The sequence below is a fragment of the Cottoperca gobio genome, chromosome 4 (assembly GCF_900634415.1).
Source record: "Cottoperca gobio chromosome 4, fCotGob3.1, whole genome shotgun sequence".
Taxonomy (NCBI): Eukaryota; Metazoa; Chordata; class Actinopteri; order Perciformes; family Bovichtidae; genus Cottoperca; species Cottoperca gobio.
Window position 1 is genome coordinate 23,617,567 of NC_041358.1, and position 17,042 is coordinate 23,634,608.

Below are 17,042 nucleotides of genomic sequence, written 5' to 3' on the forward strand. Positions count from 1 at the left end.
TGATGATGACACAGAGAGCAAGTGTGTATCGTGTAAATCCATGGAGAAAAGGGTTGGACGATGGCATGTTTCTTGTGTGTGCAGAGATGATAACAACATGTGTGTGTGTGTGTGTGTTATTCTCTTAGTTTCTTAGCAGCACCAAGGCCAGCAGCATCTGAACAAAGCAGATTCTGATCCACAGTTCTCTTAAGACCTTGTGCTTTTCCTTTCCTCACACACATGTACTGTACATATACTTGTAAACCCATATGTGTGCACACATATTTACATCTATATACATCTCTACATGTTTGCTTAGCTGGCTTTGTGGACTGCTGATGTGTTTAATTTGAGGCCCAAACCTAATTTGGTTCCTCCAACACTTTATCTCCTTGCAGGTAATTGGAGTCTGTGGGGAGAACAGCAAAGTAAGTTTCTTTCATACGCTTCTGCTAATGACTTGGAGTTATTCTCCTTGTGTAGTTTTCCTCAGAGACCATTAGCTGCCATGAAAATGTATTTTCTTCTCCACGCGCCCTCGCTGAACTTCCTCTCAACTCGTATCCATATTTTGCTGATGGATTTTAAGTCAAGCTGCTAGAATTAAATTCAATAAAGTTACAGTAAATCAATGTGGTGTTTGGTGGAGATACATATTAGTTTTTCCAAGGGAGTAATTTCCACTGGGGGTGGAAACTTTCAGGTTGATTTTATTACTTTAGTCTCTCTGAACATGATTCTTACTGTCCGCCCACCAAACTCCAGATGATGGAAGATCTGAGTGAGCTGAGTCGCCTTCAGTTATTTTACAGAGTCTTTATGCCCTGGATCTTGCCTCTCAGGCTGCATTCAGGCTGTTTTACCTTATTGCTGAAGGTTGTTGTGGCAGTGTGCACGAACTGAATACTACTATGAAGACACTACTAGGGTTCTTCAAACTACTTAACTACAATATCTGTATATTATACATTAATCCATATTTTTTAATTTACAGATAAAATGCTCCTAAGAAGGCACTACAACTGGACATTATTATTATTTTAATGAATAATGCAGTCTGTCGCAAAGATGCAAATACAACAACTATCCTTAAGAAAGTATCAAGTTATCTAATGTATTAAAGGAACAAATATAGAACTTTAGAACATCCATCATTATGGAAAACATAAAGAACTATTTTAGCGTACTTTTTAATTTCCTAATTAATTTAATGCTTTTTTCTTGTTTTGTTGTTTCTTGTCATTGTGCCCCCTTTACACTGTACAAATACCGTTTAATACAATGCTGCCCCATCGTCCTCTTCTCGTCTCTGCCTCCCGCTGTGTCTGTGTGAACAGACGAAGACCCAGACAGCGCCGTGGACGACAGGGACAGCGACTACCGCAGTGAGACCAGTAACAGCATCCCGCCTCCCTTCTACACCACCTCCCAGCCCAACGCTTCCATGCATCAGTATCCCATGAGGAACCAGCAGTACAACGACGGAATCCATGAGCTGGACTACGACCAAAGAGCCCTGAGGTAACAAACACCCTAGAGGCTCCACGTAGCCACAACTGAGTGGTTTCCCTTTTCACCAGATTACCATGGCGGGTTGTTTTAATGTATCAGCAACAGGGAGAATGCTTTTGTAGTTTTGGTGAGACATTGAGAACAATGCTTAATGTTAAAGTTGTAAAATACACAAATATGTATTTTTGGAGTCTAGCATTTAGCCCTGAGACAGCTCAGCCCCTGCGGTCTTGTTTTGTTTCACTTGTTTGTACATGGTAACATGTTGTTCCACTGTGCTCTCCTCCTCCAGAGAATAACCCTGGCCTCAGTGTATACAAGCATGCTGGGGTGCACAGTTCTTGTATACAGATCCTGTATGAAGTGGGCCTTTGTGGTTATCTTTTGTGTGACTGTGTGTGCGTGCATCTTTGTGTGCATGTTGAGTGTGTGAGCATCAGAAACCCCCACGTGGTCTCCTCTGCGCTAACTTGTTGTTTAGAAAGTAAATGAGTTTCTAGAGATGATTAAATGTCATGCATTGCTCAGAAAAGTATTCATTAATTACAGCGAGCCAAACCTTCCTCAATGTTCATATGAACACCTGACAATTGTTTTAAGACGGCCTTAAAAACAACTGTGACCCCAGTCAGTAACCGGGCAGTGCAGAGTCTCGGTTTGGTTAAAGCTTTCTTTGAAGGATTTGCACTGAGCTCTACTGATGCTCCTCTCCCACCTCTCCCCTCTTCCCTACCTCCCTCCTTACTCCTCTTACCAGACGCAATGATAGTTTAGACTCGGCCACCAACGGGCGCAGTGATATCGACTCAGGCTCAGGGTCGAGCCGGCGCACCAGTCGTCGGTATTCTCTAGACAGTAGGCATTCACTGTCCGATAGGTGGGTCTCTGTACCTCCTCTCCAACTCCTCCTCCTCTTCCTTCTCCTGCTCCGGCCTGTGACTCCGTCTCGCTGTGACGTCAGTGGTGGACTTGTCCCGTCCTCCTCGCTCGCTGTGCTTGCATGCATGCGCTCTTACCCTCTTATCTCTGTATATGTATATTCTATACTTTTTATACAAAACTATTGGTCCTGCATCTACTGTACATTTACTGTGTTCCTGGTGAAGAATCACAAATCCGTATCTCATGAGTTATCATACTCATCTTGGCCATTGTTAAACTCTCATAAGTTTTACGCAGTTTTGTGTTTGTGTGAGGGTGAGTGAGTGACAAGGTGTGTGTGTGTGTGTGTGTGTGTGTGTGTGTGTGTGTGTGTGTGTGTGTGAGAGAGAGAGAGAGAGAGAGAGAGAGAGAGAGAGAGAGAGAGAGAGAGAGGGTGTGTGTGTGTGTGTGTGTGTGTGTGAGAGAGAGAGAGAGAGAGAGAGAGAGAGAGAGAGAGAGGGTGTGTGTGTGTGTGTTGTTTAGTAACAGTCAGAGACTGAGAGGTTAATTGTTGGTTGGAGTTTGTGCAAGAGCCTTTGTGAATCTGTGTGTGTGTGTGTGTGTGTGTGTGTGTGTGTGTGTGTGTGTGTGTGTGTGTGTGTGTGTGTGTGTCTGTTGTCGTGGCAGCCTGTTATTACAGCCTCATCCTGTATGTGAGACATTATGAAGAGCCCTGTCTTATTCTGGGTTTCCCATACGTGTTAATTATAGATGTTTAATATCCACTTGTAAAACGGCAGGAGGCCGTCAGCCCAATAATGGGGCTGCAAGAGAGGCCATGACACTGGATTACATTAATTTTCCTCTTCGTGTCATCATGTTTTTGTTCTTTAATTATTTGCTAAGAAAGAGGGCAGACATGTATTTAGACTGAGACATTATGCAAGCATTCGTCACTGTCTGTGTCTGTCTTTGTGTTGGATGAGAGATTGTGAGATAGGTGATGAATAGAAAAGAACAGGGGTGTCATGATTGTGTGAGTGTTTAAGCCCTAATATAGTTCTCTTCTTAACTGCTCCTGCACCATGCATTATTGAACCAACAGGACTGTAATCAATAGAGACGAAACACAAGTGTGTGTGCGTGTGCGTGTGTGCGTGTGCGTGTGTGCGTGTGTGTATGTGTTTGAAATTGTTTTTGCATGGGTCTCAAATCTCTCTCTGACTCATGGTCTGTCTCAGTGTCTAATAGCCTCATTCATCATTGCAAATAAATATTATTCACTCATTTATCTGCCGAATAGAGTTTTTGTTCTGCCAGACAAATTAATTACCCTCAAACTAAGATTTATATCTTAGATTTATGAAAAATCTGTTCTTATATTTTTGCTAATCGTGTGCTTTTGTAAAGTATGTGTGCTTCTGTATTAACTTGTTTGTGAATTACTATCCATAGTAACCTTACTAATTACAAAAAAGATGATTCCCTTTGTAATTACATAGATGCACCCCCCCCCCCCCCCCCCGCTTTGACTTTTCTTATTGCTTGATTTAAAGTCACTCCTCTGTTCCTATTGGTCAGCTGTCTCCCTCCCTGGCCCCAACACGAGTGGTTTTAGTGTCTCTGTGACAGCCAAACTCTTTATTGTGCAGGTGTAGAAACTCACCTAGTTTACTTTTAAACCTGTGTGGGTGTGTTTATATAACAGGTGTCTATATCTCCCCCTCCCCTCAGTCCCACAGACAGTCGTTACGCCTCGTCAGGCGAGTTGAGTCGAGGCAGCTCTCAGCTCAGCGAGGAGTTTGTTGCTCAGGATGGCGGAAGCTTGCGGGGTTCAGAGTTCTACGATGAAAACGACTCTTACCACTCCTGCCACTCCTCCGTCAGCTACGGCAAAGAGGATTCCCCGGTCTGGGATGGTGAGGACCCCCAGGGCGTCTACAGCGACGAAGGAGGCTACGTCAAAGATGGAGGGGAAGAGGGGGCGTTGTATGCCGGAGGGGAAGAGGGGGCGTTGTATGCCGGAGGGGAAGAGGGGGTGTTGTATGCCGAAGAGGAGGGTGAGATGTATGGGGAGGAAGGAGAGTACACCTACGAAGATGGGGAGGAGATGCCTTTTGAAGAAGATGAAGATATGTATCCACTTGACGGCACACTCAGTGAAGAACAGGAGCCGCCCTACACCCCCACACCCACAAGCACAGTCCCCACCCATATGCCCCCCTCTGATGGTCTGTCCTCCCCCAGGCCACCTCTGGAGAAGCAGGCATCGTTGCATCAACAGCGGCCAGCCCATGATCAGCTCCAGCCCACCAGCACAGCTCCCGCTCTACTTCCAGTCACACAGGACAACACGTTGCCCCCTTTCAGTGTAGAATCCATCAAACCTCCGTTTGCACCCACCAAGCCAGCTCTGTCAACCCCCATTACATCCACCCCCACCCCTACAACGCAGGTTCCAGCTCCAGATACCGAGCCCCTGGAGCCGGAACCCAAATATGAGGTGCCGTTGGAGGAACCTCGACCTCCTGAGAAGCCTCCAGCAGCAGAGAGCGTCCCCCCAGCTCCTGAGAGAACAGAGGAGCCATCAGTTCCAAGGTGAACACTGTTCACACACTGTCAGCACTAAGGCAACTACACAAAAGACGTTAATCTGGCAGTTCAAGTAGCAATAAGCACATGCAATATTCTGATTATCCAAAAGAGAAACATAGAAAACAGACACTTGAGAAATAGTAGGAATAGAAAAAAACATTTAGTGGCTTCTAATATAGCAGCTAATAAAAGTTTTATAATGATTATCTACATTTGTAATCATTATCTTGTCTCCTACGCAGTGTGCAAAATGTGTTTACTATTCATTCATAATAGTTATCTCAATAATTACTGAACATTCACAGCATTAACTAATAGAGCACATACTAGCACATAAATTAATAATGTTTTATTTTTATTTTTTTAAATGTACCTTCTTCAATCATTCTTTTAGCTTCCCAAAGAGGGAACCCATGGAGCCTGGTCCTGCCAGAGCCAAAGCCAACTGGCTTCGACTTTTCAGCCGAGTACGACTACAGCTGCAAGAGGTACAACCTGCGTGTGTGTGTGTGTGTGTGTGTGTGTGTGTGTGTGTGTGTGTGTGTGTGTGTTTCTTAGTGTGCCTTTGTGCACATGGCAGTGCATTGTGTCTAATTGATAGTTTCTGTTTACCCCTTGTACTGTTTTGCCATTTCATTATTTTCTTTTCAGTTGTTTGCCACCCTCGTAGCGATTTGCATGTATCCATTCTGATTACCCACGGCTGGAGCAGACGCTCAGGTGGGTGCGGCCAGTCGTGTGTTAATCCATCAAATTTATATTGTATGTATCGCGTAGATATTTACGGGGAGCCCATAAACACATACGAAGCTGCTGTAAGTCTGCTAAGTGTCATTTTCAATGCCTGGCATTTATATCAATCACGACTATCTCTGTTCGTCAGTGTGACGTGAGTATCAATGCCCTGTGTCATTCTTTGAACAGGCAGGCAGACAAAGAACATGCCTTTCAATAATAGAGCAGATAGAATTAGAAGAGTGATTACACGGATGGCCATCTGGCTGTAATCTACTTTTACTATGATTCTCAAACACAGAGAAGCCACTGCTGATGTCAATAATCGCCACACTCGCTCAGAAAGACGCAACTCAGCTATACCACTCTCCTTATCTCCCCTTTTTTCGTTCTATCTCCCGCTTGTACCACTGTTGTATTATTAATGTGTGAATTATGGGAACACTTGCATTCATTGGCTGCAGCTACTATTAAAATTCAACATGAAATAGTGCTTTTTGCAAAGGAACACCATACGGTATCTCTCCATTTTGTCGTTGTCAGTATAAAAGCCCTATGCACAGTACTATAATATGTTATGCTTCCCATTTCCCAGCCACAGCTCTAATGGCACCCTGCTTGCCTCTCTTCCTCATCTCATCTTTCTCTTTCTCCTCAGGCCCGAGGAGAAAGTGTTGGCATCGCCTCTCTGCTTTTATCGGCAGGGTAAGTAACCATGAAGCTGTTACTACTACGGTAATTGAAAATCTATAACTTACCAACCGAAAAGCAAGAACATGGCTTTAATGTCTGAATGCATTAATCGTCTAATTAAATCGGCATGTCCAGGTCGTAGTAAACAACTGTAGTTGGTAAAAAGAATAGCTGGTGTTGAACCGGGCTCTGTGTCTCCAGGATGGGTGGCGCTCTGTATAGCATTGACAGCATGCCAGACCTCAGGAAGAGGAAAGCTATGCCTCTCGTCCGAGATCTGGTGAGTTTCTGCACTAATCTCTTTATATTCCCCTGACTAAGTATCTCACATCTCCCCAGTCCATATATCACTCAGTGACAGCTCTCATCTACTAAACTCCTGTTGCCCTTCTCATCGTATTCTCTTTACGTCATTGGTCTTTTCTTCATTTCTCTTTCTTTTCACTTCTCTTCCTCGTTGTCTTCAAGCCCACATCACTGCATGCTCTCTGCTAACAGACGATACATTTCCCTCCTGTTACAGCCTGACAGGGCGAGCTGCAGGACTAAAAGGGCCACTGGCAAGGCTAGAGGTTTCCTCTGATTGACGCTGATGTTTGCTCGATGCTGTCATATAACAGACCTTTCGTTATAAAATAGTTTTATATTTTTAGGAAATACCCTGTGGATGCTCTCTTACTGAGAGTTAGAAGAGAAGATTGATTGTTCTGCACGTCTGGCAGCAGGAGAAACATCCTCCAATCTGTCGCAACTTGTCATTTTTACACTTTGGTGTTTGTGCAAATTAAACCAATTAAATACAACATACTAATTAGTGAGCTACAGAGGCTTCCAGTCTTTGTGCTAAGCTAAGCTAACTGGCAGCAGGATATAGCTTTACATTTAACGGACAGATAAGAGAGATTTCGATCTTGCAAATGAGCATACGGTATTTATTTTAAAATATTGAACTATTTCTTTTAATGCAAAAAGACGTTCTGTAGCGGAGGCTGGTGAAATGTGGACTCTTTATATTAACTGCTCAGTGGGCCAATTTCCTTAAGAGAGCAGATCCAAGCCTTACCACACACACAAGTCATTAGCTCAGATGCTGTCTTCATTAATAAATCTCGCTGTCACAAAGTAACAGTGACGACGCACTGACAGACAGTCACAGGCAGGTGCACCGATGTTTCTCTTCTTCTATCTCTCTCTTGCTTTCACACACACACACACACACACACACACACACACACACACACACACACACACACACACACACACACACACAACTTGTCAGAGTGTCTCAGGTAATTGATCAGACAGCTTGGGGTCCTGGCTTAATGAGAAGTGATCGCAGGCTACTTCATTAACATATCCAATTCTCAGATGTGGTTGCAGTCGGACTTCCTCCGCACCTGGCTGTAGATTTGTCTTGTTTGATTCCCCCATGCTTTTATTGTGGATGTCTCTTCTTGTTTAATCATAATAACGACAGTTTGTGCACAATGAATGCCTCCTTTATTAACATTTTCAATTATCTATGGAAACTCCTCCCCCCCTCCTACTTGCCTTTTTCTAACATCAAATCTCTCCCTTGTTCCTCCCACCTTCAATGCATTTCCACAGGCTATGGTGAGTAACACCAACACCATTTGCTTTCAAAACACTTATGAATGAAGGTATACTAGTTGTGACATCTCACCAGGAAATTGATCACTTCTATGAAGGAAATGAAGCACTTTACATTCTGCAGCTGTCACCTCTAGTTTGCTGCAGCGGGGAGCATGGCCAGACAGGCAGTAATAAAAAAACATTGTCTCACAGGCTGCACTGAGATTTATCTTGATAAAAAAAAAAAATCTGATTTTGAGGTGGGAGCTGAGAGAAACTGACCCCTCCTCTCTCTCATGTCACTCAGTCCTTGGTCCAGAGCTCCAGGAAGGCAGGCATCACCTCGGCCCTGACCTCCAGCACCCTGCATAACGAAGAACTGGTCAGTGCTTATGTACAATATTAATCCAAAGTATCTCACGTCATGCTGAAAGTCATTCTAGCACACTCTGCTGACCCTGCACTTTCTCTCTTCTGTACCCTTGTAGAAGAGTCACGTCTACAAGAAGACCCTCCAGGCCCTCATATATCCCATCTCCTGCACCACCCCACACAATTTTGAGGTGTGGACGGCCACCACGCCCACTTACTGCTACGAGTGTGAGGGACTGCTGTGGGGTATTGCTCGTCAGGGCATGCGCTGCACAGAGTGCGGCGTCAAATGCCACGAGAAGTGCCAAGATCTACTCAATGCTGATTGTCTGCAAAGTAAGCAACAAACATTTCCCCGATGTTAGCCCGTAAAGTTAGCAACACACACTGGATACCGCTCTCAAGAGACTGTTAGCTTAGCTTAGCATAAAGACTTGAAACTAGCCTGGATCTGTCCAAAGGTAGAAAATAAATCAAGAAATTACTTTAGGTTTTTGTACGGATTAGACAAATGAGATTTAAAATGTTTGTAAGTGATCTTTAGTGTTGCAGGTATGCAGATTAACCTTCTGACGGAGCGGGCTAGCTTAATATTTACAGTAGCATACAGATATGAGATCTTCTCATCTAACTCTTGGCAAGAAAGAGAGTAAGCGTATTTCCCAACATTTCTTAGGAATACCTTTTTTAAACATGTAATTATATATTTAACAATAATATTCTGGGATATATAAGAGCTTTGATTGATTCGTGTTTCTAAAATATAGCATGAAATATTTATAGGAGCCGAAGAACCATTTGCTGACTTTATGTTTTCGACTTTGTCAGTGCTGCTGTTTTTAAATTAATAATAATAAACTATCTACTCCATCTATTTCCTCTTATCTCCAGTTGTCAATGCTAAGCACGGAGTCCTCCTCCTCCTCCTTCCCTCACGCCTACTTTCTTATTTTCCATTGTTTTCTTGAGAGGATATTAAAAGCCATTTGTCTTTTGTTGTCATCCGCCTCTCTTTTCCATCTCTCTTTTACTCAGCATTTTATAGCTCTGCAGATGTGTCCGCCTCTCATTCATGAAATATTGCCACGTTTTTCATCACCTACACAGTCTTCTTCTCTGCTCTGTACACCTATACCTTGTAGACATGTAATTGCAATCTTCTGCGCTGTTATTGTCACCACTAATGACTGTATGGCAACTATAAACCAGCACAAACAGCTCATATGATACCACTTTAAAACGTCTAATCCTTTTCTTTCTCGTCTTGATTTTCCTTCTCACCAGGAGCAGCAGAGAAGAGCTCCAAACACGGCGCCGAGGACCGAACCCAGAACATCATCATGGTTCTTAAAGACCGCATGAAGATCCGCGAGAGGAACAAACCGGAGATCTTTGAACTCATTCAGGAGGTGTTCACCGCCCCCAAGGCCACTCACGTCACCCACATGAAGCAGATCAAGCAGAGCGTGCTCGATGGCACCTCTAAATGGTCGGCCAAGATCTGCATCACAGGTGAGAGAGGAGTCAAATAAGTACTGTATAGTAGTTCTGAACGGAGCTGGCCAACACGGTCAACGTCAAAGTCAGAGGGGACGGCATGTGTCTATAAAAAGAGACGCGCTGACGTTTGTATGACGAGAGCTCAGGTGGCGTTTGTGGGGCAGTAGAGCAGAAGGTCAGATGATTTAACACGTATCTGTTTGCACACAAACACACACTGTGGCTGATCAGCTTGGATTGTCTTCTCTTTAATTTAAGGAGGAGGAGAGGAGGAGGATGATGAGGAGGAGGAGGAGGTAGGAGAGGAGGAGGAGGAGAGGGGGAGAGGAGGAGGAGGAGGGGAGAGGAGGAGGAGGATGAGGAGGAGGAGGGGAGGAGGAGGGGAGAGGAGGAGGAGGGAGGAGGAGGGGAGGGGAGGGGAGGGGAGAGGAGAGGAGGGGGAGAGGAGGGAGGAGGAGGAGGAAGGGAGAGGAGGAGGAGGGGAGAGGAGGAGGAGTGGAGAGGAGGAGGAGGAGTGGAGGGGAGGGGATAGGAGGAGGAGGAGGAGGAGGGGAGAGGAGGAGGAGGAGGGGAGGGAGGGGAGAGGAGGGGGAGGGGGTAGAGGAGGAGGGAGGGGAGAGGAGGAGGAGGGGAGGGGAGATGAGGAGGAGGAGGAGGATGAGGGGAAGAGGAGGAGGAGGAGGGGAGGGGAGAGGATGAGGGGAGGAGGGAGAGGATGAGGAGGAGGAGGGGAGGGAGATGAGGAGATAGGAGGAGGAGGAGGAGGGGAGAGGAGGAGGGGAGAGGAGGAGGGGGGAGAGGAGGAGGAGGAGGGAGGGGAGAGGGGAGAGGGGAGAGGAGGAGGAGGAGGAGGGGGAGGGGAGCGATGAGGGGCGGGGAGGAGGAGGAGAGGGGATATGAGGAGTAGTAGGAGGGGAGGTTCTTCTTCTTCTTCTTCTTCTTCTTCTCTTCTTCTTCTTTTCTTTTTTCTTTTCTTTTTTCTTTTCTTTTCTCTTCTTCTTCTTTTCTTTTCTCTTCTTCTTCTTTTCTTTTCTCTTCTTCTTCTTCTTCTTCTTTTCTTTTCTCTTCTTCTTCTTCTTCTTCTTCTTCTTCTTATCTTTTCTCTCCTTCTTCTACTTCTACTTCTTCTTTTTCTTCTTCCTCTTCTTATTCTTTTTCTTCTTCTTCTTTTCTTCTCTTTTCTTTTCTCTTCTTCTTCTTCTTCTTCTTCTTCTTTTCTTTTCTCTTCTTCTTCCTCTTCCTCTTCTTTTCTCTACTTCTTTTTCTTCTTCTTCTTCTTCTTCTTCTTCTTCTTCTTCTTCTTCTTCTTCTTCTTCTTCTTCTTCTTCTTCTATTTCCTCTTCCTCTTCCTCTTCCTCTTCCTCTACCTAGTGTTATGTGCCCAGGGTCTACAAGCCAAGGACAAAACCGGCTCCAGTGATCCTTACGTCACAGTCCAGGTGGGAAAGACCAAAAAGAGGACCAAGACCATCTACGGCAACCTCAACCCTGTCTGGGAGGAGACATTTAATTTGTGAGTGAAGACCTTCTTGGACACATGTGTGACATTTGAATTAGAGCTCTATCAATTTATTATTTAGCCAATCAAATGTCTCTCAGAATGTTCTCAGAGCCCAAGGAACCAAAAGATGTTCAATTTACAACGATATACAGAGAAAACTAGCCAATCCACCACATTTGAGAAGCTATTACCAGCTAGTGTTTGGCATCTTAGCCTGATAAAGGACTTAAAATAATAATTGAATATCACTATTTTTAATTAAAGAACATTTTAATCCCCTAAACCTTCCAGCTATAGTTGTCGCACTCATGCAGTTAAACATTTCTATCTGCTTTCTGTTGATTAAATTAAATGTATTTGTTTATGGTGCTTATGCTTTTGATATTTAAGGAATCTTGATTCATGAAAGTAATCCATCTGGCCAACTGTCAAGGTAACTACTATATGTAGTGGCTGTGGCTGACTCTCTGTCTGTCTTAGTGAATGTCACAACTCCTCAGACCGTATCAAGGTGCGAGTTTGGGACGAGGACGACGACATTAAGTCTCGTGTAAAGCAGAAGTTCAAGCGGGAGTCAGACGACTTCCTCGGTCAAACTATCATCGAGGTCCGGACTCTGAGCGGAGAGATGGACGTCTGGTACAATCTGGGTCAGTTAAATCGCGTTGTGTCTGCTGAGTTTATTCTGTATTTGCACTTATATGACTCGCATAACTTCTCTGATTTAGATGTTTTCAGTTAACCGTGTGTCTTGTGCTCTTCACAGACAAGCGTACAGACAAATCAGCTGTGTCTGGGGCTATCCGCATGCACATTAATGTAGAGATCAAAGGAGAGGAGACGGTCGCCCCCTATCACGTTCAGTACACCTGTCTGCATGAAGTAAGCTCAATGTGTTCTGTGTTTGTGTGTTTGAACGGGCCGAAAGTGCTGTACTGTTTTGAGATACTGCTGTTTTATATATGCATTTTGTGAGACTTTATACCTTGAACTACATATTTGGGAATTTTATAATTTTTACTTTCCTGCTTTCTGTGCAGTCAGTGTGCAGTCGGTCTGCATAACAACATGCACAACATACGCAGACCATGACTTTGAGTCTCTGCTGTGGATGCCGACACTGCACGCTAAAGGCAGATTGGGCATTTAAATAAAGCATTTCAACAAGGGAATCTTTTAGGAATCTTAAAAAGTAGAGAGATTAATTTATGCACAGCCCTAGAATCTTTGATTAATGCTTAGGTTTATAGTAGTTTAATGTTTGTCTGTTCCTCTGTGAGTATCTCTGCAGAGTCATCCTAATGAGCCATGCCAAACAGGTTCATTTACTTGTCTGATGTTTAGATCCATTTCAAATGAGTTAATACTGCAGGAAGTTTGCTTTGCTCTCATAAGATAAAAAAAAAAACATCTCCAAAAGCAAAGACATCAGACACGTTTCTCTTCTGGCTCTGTGCTGATTGGTTGTAGACCAATCACAGCTTTGTACGGAGTCATTACTCAGCCCATTACTCAACAGAGCGTATATAAGCGTATAACCTTAACAGACAAATGACCGCTGTTATTGCTGCACATAAGTGGCCATAAACCACATAGCTGACTTTTACAGCAGCATAAACGCTTCATGGTTGAGTAGTCAAGACGGGACCTTGTGTTGGCCTCATAATGTAGTGTAATGGCTATTTATGTAGTGCAGCCATTTAAAGATAAACAGATTATAGGTTGTAATCTGCTCTGTTTTTGTACAATGAATCCTATCGAAACTTTGATTACAACTGAGAGATGTGTGAATGCTGACGAAGCTCTTAATAGCTGTCTCACTTTGCTCTCTTTTGAACCTACAGTCTGTGTTTTTGTCATTTTTCTCTATACATCTCCTCCAATTCTCTCTCTAACTCGTTCCTCTTTTCCTCTGTGTAGAACCTCTTCCACTATGTGACAGATATCCAGAACAACGGTGTGGTGAAGATCCCCGATGCCAAAGGGGATGACGCGTGGAAGGTCTACTTTGAGGAGACTCCCCAGGAGATTGTAGATGAGTTTGCCATGCGTTATGGAGTGGAGTCCATCTACCAAGCCATGACGTATGTTAATGTCTGAACGCCTGGCTTCAGAATACGACTGCTTAAAAAAAAAAAAGACCATGTGTGTTTGCTTACACGTCTCTCCCTCTTCTTCTGCAGTCACTTTGCCTGCCTGTCATCTAAGTACATGTGTCCAGGTGTGCCTGCAGTGATGAGCACCCTACTGGCCAACATCAACGCCTACTACGCTCACACCACCCAGGCAACGAACAACGTCTCTGCCTCCGACCGCTTTGCTGCTTCTAACTTCGGGGTGAGTCACTGCAGAAACAAACTTCTATAAATGGCACAGTTTTAATTCACGATTTCCTTTTTTTAACTGTATGCTCATATGCTGTCCTGCTGCTGCATGTCTGGGCCGTTATACAGCAGTGTGCTGTGTCTGCTATATGTTTGTTAATGTTGAAAATCTGTGTTGTAATTCCCACAGAAAGAGCGATTTGTCAAGCTTCTAGACCAGCTTCACAACTCCCTGAGGATCGACCTGTCCATGTACCGCGTAAGATTGCTGTCCGTCGTTCTGTTTGTACTCATATATTATAACAAATGACAATTAATATTAGCTGGATCTTTAAACTGCTTCAGCCCACCTCTACTGTACTTTCTTTCTCCTCATCTTTCTCTAGAGAAACAGTAAAACAAAGCAGGCGGATGTGTTAATTAGACTGACAGCTCCTCTGAAACACTGCACAGACACATTCAGGAAACACTGCACCCCCACGCAGTAATGAGTGTTGCCTGTACTGGATCGTGCCACACAAACACACAGTGGATAAGGATGGATGTGATGTCGTGTGTTGTGCCTCACTGTATTTTATTCCCGTCTGACTGCAGAACAACTTCCCTGCCAGCAGTCCTGAGAGGCTGCAGGACCTGAAGTCCACAGTGGACCTGCTCACCAGTATCACCTTCTTTAGAATGAAGGTCTGTCAAAGATTTTCTTCTGCATGTTATAGGAAGACAATTCTGAAATGCCATCATTTAGTGAATTCATTTCTCTTTTTTGTGTGTATTTAGGTTCAAGAGCTTCAGTCTCCACCCAGAGCCAGTCAGGTAGTGAAGGATTGTGTCAAAGCCTGCCTCAACTCCACCTACGAGTACATCTTTAATAATTGTCATGAGCTGTACAGCCGCGAGTATCAGACAGACCCGGTGAGAAGCAGCAATGTATTGAATCTCTGTGTAGGTGTGAGTGAACGTCTGTCTCTCTCTTTGTCCCTCTGAACATGTTTAAATTTCTGTTTACTTTTGTGGCACAACTGTCATTAAGTTCAGCATTGCCAAAGCTCATGTAAGTATAATAGTTCCAAATGGCTTGCTACATAGTCCACTATAATACAATAAAGACAATTGTTGCAAACAAATAATTAAAAAGATAAAATAAAATAGATGATATAGAACTTTTGAAAGAGCTCAGCTCTCATTTTCCCTCAGACTGTGAATATTGAATTTAATTGTGTTCAATTCCTGGTAATTGAGTTTTATATATAAAACATAAAACAATATATGTATATATATATATATATATATATATATATATATATATATATATATATATATTGTATTTTATATATATATATTTTATGTATATATATATTTTATATTTTATATATATATTTCTTTTTTATATATTTTATATAATATATGTATATATATGTATATTTTTATATATTATATATATATATATATATTTTTTTTTTTATATATATATATATATATATATATATATATATATATATATATATATATTTTACATATATATATATTTATTTTTTCTTTCTTTTAAAATATATATATATATATATATATATATATATATATATGGATGGATATACTTTATTGATCCCGAATTGGGAAATTCTTGTGTTACATCAGCAGCAGGTTATCCTCAGTGTTGTGTAAAACGCACTGTAACACATCTGTGTGCTTGTGAGTCCCCATTATCCTCTCAGTCTGGGTAGGCCAGGCTGTCCCAGCCATCCCTCCTGCATCCGATCTGAACAGGGATTTCTAGTCCTCATTAAAGCACCAACTTTGTTCAGACTCCCTGAGGAATTTCAAATAAGCATTTTTCCTTTTGAATAAAACATTTCATCCTGAGGGACGTTGCTGTATATTGTTGAAATCTCTGCAAGATCATTCTTCACTCTTCAAAACCCGCAGTGCTCGGCTTAGTTTTTTCCTCTTCCCAGCACATCTTCAGCTATTTCAAAGAAGTCGTCCAGACAGTTGACATTCTGTCGGTCTGTTTAAAGCCGTTTGAGCCGCAAATGTTGAATATGTATGAGGTGTTGTTGTTGAATTAACAACACAGTCAAGATTTCACCAAGAAAAAAAGTCTCTCTGTCGCAGACAATAAAAACACCATTAGTTAAATTCACATTAAACTAATGTGTGTAAAGTCTCACAATTAAATAACTTCTTTTTGGAAGATTGGCCCATTGGTTATCTTATCCAACATGTGACTAGATGTTTTCGTGTGCAGTATTTTATTTCATGACGATATGGAAATTGTTTAAAAAAACAGACACGGTCTGGCTTTCAAAACTCTGTGATTAAGCAGAATATAATATTCTGCAGATTCTGCAGGTTGCCAGTTGTTGCCAGACATGCTGATCTCCACATATACTGGACAAAGTGACCAGCAGGCGAAACTCGCCCCAAAATGTCTGTGTATAGTTTTATTGTGACTTTAGTTGTGTCACTGCTTTTCCAGGCCAAACAGGGAGCTGTGCCTCCGGAGGAGCAGGGGCCGAGCATCAAGAATTTAGATTTTTGGTCCAAACTCATCACACTTATCGTCTCCATTATCGAGGAGGACAAGAACTCCTACACTCCCTGCCTAAACCAGTAAGTCTCTATCCTCCTCCTGTATGTATTCTCTTCTTTTCTCCCAGATCCTTTCACATTTGATTACATTTCCTGCTCCATCTCCTCTCTACAGTTTCTCTTAAGCTCTTATCTGCTCACTCAGTTTCATATATCTTCTCTCTCTCTAAGTGCACATACAGTCTTTCTCCTTCTCTCCTCCATCAAGATTTCCCCAGGAGCTCAACGTGGGTAAAATCAGCGCTGAAGTGATGTGGAACCTGTTTGCTCAGGATATGAAGTATGCAATGGAGGGTGAGTGGAAGTCATGATATCCTGAGTCTCTGAGCTGACCGAGACTTGTCAAAGCATTGGAAACGTGTTCGATAAATGCAGCCGCTGCCTGCAACTTTGTGGTTCAGGCACTGATGAGTGACTTTATTCTTTATTGGATCCACATTAGCTTCCACAAAGTGGTCACTAGTCTTTCTACGATCCACACACTGATGCTCCCTATCTGTTGAGCTGTATACTGACGAAACACTCCTTGTCATCTATTGAACAAGCACACCAAGTATCGTACTGATCATACACACATCTGATGTATGCACGGTTGTGTGTTAGCCCCGGCAAACAGCCAACAGATATCAGATGGAGAAATCTGATTTTAGTTTAAGGTTCTCGGATCCGACATGTCCCTGTTCACATACCAAGTGTGGTACTTTTGAAAAACCTTTTCCCTAATGATGCAAAGAAAGGTCACTTAGGTTTGATTAATATTTGATTTCTTTAATAATCTTGGTCTT

The 17,042-nt window shown here is 42.9% G+C and overlaps 1 protein-coding gene across 10 annotated transcripts in view; it reads left to right on the top strand.

The window, feature by feature from the left end:
• Positions 1-17,042, top strand: part of unc13a (unc-13 homolog A (C. elegans)) — a 43,741-nt gene that overhangs the window by 9,189 nt on the left and 17,510 nt on the right. For 6 of the 10 annotated variants that reach the window (XM_029429212.1, XM_029429215.1, XM_029429213.1 and 3 more), the window contains exons 8-28: positions 381-410; positions 1,320-1,503; positions 2,252-2,371; positions 4,090-4,953; positions 5,345-5,438; positions 6,344-6,390; positions 6,580-6,658; positions 7,987-7,992; positions 8,279-8,353; positions 8,460-8,679; positions 9,628-9,855; positions 11,215-11,356; positions 11,825-11,994; positions 12,111-12,226; positions 13,265-13,428; positions 13,528-13,681; positions 13,859-13,927; positions 14,263-14,352; positions 14,446-14,580; positions 16,145-16,278; positions 16,466-16,551. In XM_029429212.1, the coding sequence (XP_029285072.1) occupies positions 381-410; positions 1,320-1,503; positions 2,252-2,371; positions 4,090-4,953; positions 5,345-5,438; positions 6,344-6,390; positions 6,580-6,658; positions 7,987-7,992; positions 8,279-8,353; positions 8,460-8,679; positions 9,628-9,855; positions 11,215-11,356; positions 11,825-11,994; positions 12,111-12,226; positions 13,265-13,428; positions 13,528-13,681; positions 13,859-13,927; positions 14,263-14,352; positions 14,446-14,580; positions 16,145-16,278; positions 16,466-16,551 (3,207 nt within the window). The remainder of the gene's footprint in view (positions 1-380; positions 411-1,319; positions 1,504-2,251; positions 2,372-4,089; positions 4,954-5,344; positions 5,439-6,343; positions 6,391-6,579; positions 6,659-7,986; positions 7,993-8,278; positions 8,354-8,459; positions 8,680-9,627; positions 9,856-11,214; positions 11,357-11,824; positions 11,995-12,110; positions 12,227-13,264; positions 13,429-13,527; positions 13,682-13,858; positions 13,928-14,262; positions 14,353-14,445; positions 14,581-16,144; positions 16,279-16,465; positions 16,552-17,042) is intronic. The other 4 variants (XM_029429218.1, XM_029429219.1, XM_029429220.1 and 1 more) reach the window with 1 other exon arrangement.